Source organism: Ursus maritimus, unplaced genomic scaffold (assembly GCF_017311325.1).
Source record: "Ursus maritimus isolate PB19 unplaced genomic scaffold, ASM1731132v1 scaffold_17, whole genome shotgun sequence".
NCBI classification, from domain to species: Eukaryota; Metazoa; Chordata; class Mammalia; order Carnivora; family Ursidae; genus Ursus; species Ursus maritimus.
Window position 1 is genome coordinate 59,988,233 of NW_024424119.1, and position 3,064 is coordinate 59,991,296.

Consider the following 3,064-nt stretch of genomic DNA (forward strand, 5'->3'; position numbering starts at 1 on the left):
GGGGACCCTTTCTCAGAAGAATGTTTGCAACTGCATAAAAGAAACCACATATTAACAATAAAGATGACAGGTCTCATTCACAGCAGCGTCACTGGAAACAGCCCAGGTGACGCTTCATCGCGGTGGGGGGCGGGGGGGCACTGCTGCGGTCCACCCGTGACCGGAACACTACTGGCTCACCAAAGGGAGGGAAGCCCTAACACACCACGACGACGATGAACCCGGAAAGCAGGCGCCCAGTGCACGTGGCCAGCCGTCCAGGACAGAGCCCCGATGTGGACAGAGCCCCGACCGCCAGGGGCCGGGGCACGGGCGGCAACGGCGACATCCTCGGACGGCTGTGGTTGTGGTCGCACAGCACTGTGAGTGTAGGAAAGCCAGTGAACGGTACACTTGGGCGGGTGAGTTGTGTGTGGTTCTGTGTCCACGTGCCTGTGGGGGAGCGACCCACCCACATTCAAAACCCCTGAATTCTGAGACCCCCCACTCAGATTTTCTCCGTGGCCCCGGGGGCTGGTGTCCCCACAGGCAGGGCCCTGCCGCGGCCGTGAGCAGAGCCTCTTTCTGCACAGTGTCTCCAGGGCCCACAGGACAAGGGGCTGAGGGTGGGGGCAGGCCAAAGGAGCCGAGAGGGTTCCCGGCGGCAGGCCCCAGGTGCCGGGCAGCCATAAACATCTCTGTCCTTGGACCCAGGGGAGCCCTGTCCTCTGCCCCGGCAACCTCAGACATGGCCCTGCAACCAAAGGACAGGGACCCAGAAGGCCCCGAGCCCCCGGTGGGTGGGCACAAAGCCCCAGAACACTCACCTCAGCCGCCCTGCGGTGGTCCTCGCCGGCACCCAGCACGAGCACATCCGCGCCCACACAGCGGAGGCTCCGTGCCAGCCCTTGCAACATGTTGTCACACACCACGCGGAAGGCCCTGGCCGGGACCTCGGGGGCGGCGTCCTCGTTCTCCGCCACAGGCACCTGCAACAAGGCTTGGCTCAGCAGCACGCGGCCCCCTCGCCCCCAAACTGGACTTGATGGGGAGTGAGAGCCCTGAGGGCCGAACTTGAAAAAGAATCAGGAGCAGTATGTGCTCGACGTGGAAAACGGCAGGAAACAGACTAACGAAGTGACACACGGTCACTCACACTGGGGCTAAGCAGGGTCTCCACACATGGGGGTGGGGGGTGGGGTCTGTGCACAGGGAGTGGGGCAAGGCGCCCAGGGGCCACATGGTTCATGACAGATACTGCCCTGGACCTCGGTGGGAGCATGTCAGGCCTGGTGTCAGCAGAGGGCTGGGGACTCACGCTCCTCCAGGACACTAACCTGTGGCCCTGCTTCCCTTCTCTCCAGGCGGAGGGACCCAGGCCCTCTTGGAAGCTGCTGACCACCCCAGCCCGGGCCTCGTCCCTTGTAAGGTCCTAGTTTTAAGGACAGTGATCCTCCTTCCTGAGGACTGGAGTGAAGGGACCCCGAGGGGCTTCACTCACCTGCCAAGCCAAGGCTGAGGCCTCCTGCAGGCCGGGCAGCTCCTGAGCCCCTGATCTCTCGCTGCACCCTGGCCTCAGGCTCCGGGCCAGGTCCTCAGGCAGGGAGAAGCTGGCAGGTTCCCTGCACAGAGCCTGGTACACCCCCAGCAGGCAGTAGGCGTCGGCAGCTGGGGGGGGCATGGGTCAGCCTCAGCCTCCAGGGTGGGGGCACGGGAGATGTGGGGCACGGGGGTGTGGGGGAAGGGAGGGGGTGCACACCTGCGTAGACCAGCTGCCCCTCGCTCAGCGGCCGCCGGTCCCAGTTAGAGAGCTGCTGTGACTTGTCCAGGGGCTTGCCCAGCACCTGCTGCACCAGGAGGCTGAGGCCCCGCAGCCCCCTGGCCTCACCCCTGCCTAGAGCTGGCTTGTCCACTGCCCGCATCTGCAGAGACAGAGCCCCTTAGGGGGAGGGGCCTGCCCTGGAGAAAGGGTGGCCACCACTCACGCCATCACTGTCTCACATGGGGGCCCTGCCCTGGGGAAGGCCCTTCACCCTCCACAGCCACCTGTGCACAGGAAGAGGGGCACAGATGGCCTAGGCAGGCAGGGGCGGGGGGACTCAGGGTCACGGTGACCTGCCCACAGGTCAGCTCTGGGGCTAGCATCTTAGCCCCTAGAGGTGTGTTCTGAGAACTCAGAGGGACCCAAAGCAGGGCTGGTTCTGGGGAAAGTGTGGGGACACACGGTGACACTCCCTCCCTGGGGGGGTCCTAGTGACCTGAGCAACCCAGAGGTGCTCTGAGGCTATGTGCACATCCTGACCCATAGACATCAGCCAGTCTTTGGTGAAGACCCCTGGCTGGCAGGGGGCATCACTGTGCTGGCGGCTCAGCAGAGAAGGGAGGGTCCCTATCCCCGACCCTGTTCCTCTCGAGCTGACCTGCCTGTGCACCTGCAGCAGGTCTAGACTGCCCCGCAGCTGCTTCTCCACGTGAGCCAGCTCAGGGCAGGAAGCACCCAGGCTCCGAAGGTCCCCTGCCATCCCATAACCTGCAGGGAGGGCCATCAGCGTGACAGGCACTTGAGGAAGGGGCCCTGGCCTCGCCCCAGCACCCTCCCCCTGGGTGGGCAGGGGCTTTGCTCACCCAACTTAGTGATGGAGGGGTCCGAGAGCAGCTGGGACACCATCCTGGAGAAGGCCTGGGACACTTGCCCTCCTGCTGGCCGTGAGAGCACAGGCACGTCCAGCAGGAACACACGGCCCTCCACCGCCACTTGCATGATGGATGCCTGGGGCCGGCCCCCTGTGCCAAACGAGGGTCGCCACTCCAGGTCCACACCGACCACCTGGCCGGGCTGTAGAGAGCTGGGATGAGCAGGGGAGGACCCCCCAGGGCGCCGCAGGGCTGCGGCCAAGGCCACAGTCCCCCGGGACCCCTGAGGGTGAAGTCGAGGGGAGGCAGTCTCTGTTGGGGGGGCCTGACTAGCCCTGTGGGCTTGTATAGGACCGGGGCTGGGCCTGGCCCTTGGTTGCCCGTCGGTCTGCATAGAGGGGAAGACCAGCCACAGTGCAGGTGTGCAGTGCTGCGGGGGGGGGGGGGGGGG

At 65.3% G+C, this 3,064-nt stretch overlaps 1 protein-coding gene across 3 annotated transcripts in view; it reads right to left on the reverse strand.

Annotated features, from left to right (window-relative positions):
• Positions 1-68: 68 nt before the first annotated feature.
• Positions 69-3,064, reverse strand: part of LOC103675320 (exonuclease mut-7 homolog) — a 53,746-nt gene continuing 50,750 nt past the window's right edge. For 2 of the 3 annotated variants that reach the window (XM_040632277.1, XM_040632280.1), the window contains 6 exons: positions 2,605-2,815; positions 2,400-2,509; positions 1,739-1,901; positions 1,481-1,647; positions 807-968; positions 69-432 (listed from right to left, as the gene is read on the reverse strand). In XM_040632277.1, coding sequence (XP_040488211.1) covers positions 169-432; positions 807-968; positions 1,481-1,647; positions 1,739-1,901; positions 2,400-2,509; positions 2,605-2,815 — 1,077 coding nt within the window. In that variant the 3' untranslated portion in view covers positions 69-168. The remainder of the gene's footprint in view (positions 433-806; positions 969-1,480; positions 1,648-1,738; positions 1,902-2,399; positions 2,510-2,604; positions 2,816-3,064) is intronic. The other variant, XM_040632278.1, reaches the window with a different exon arrangement.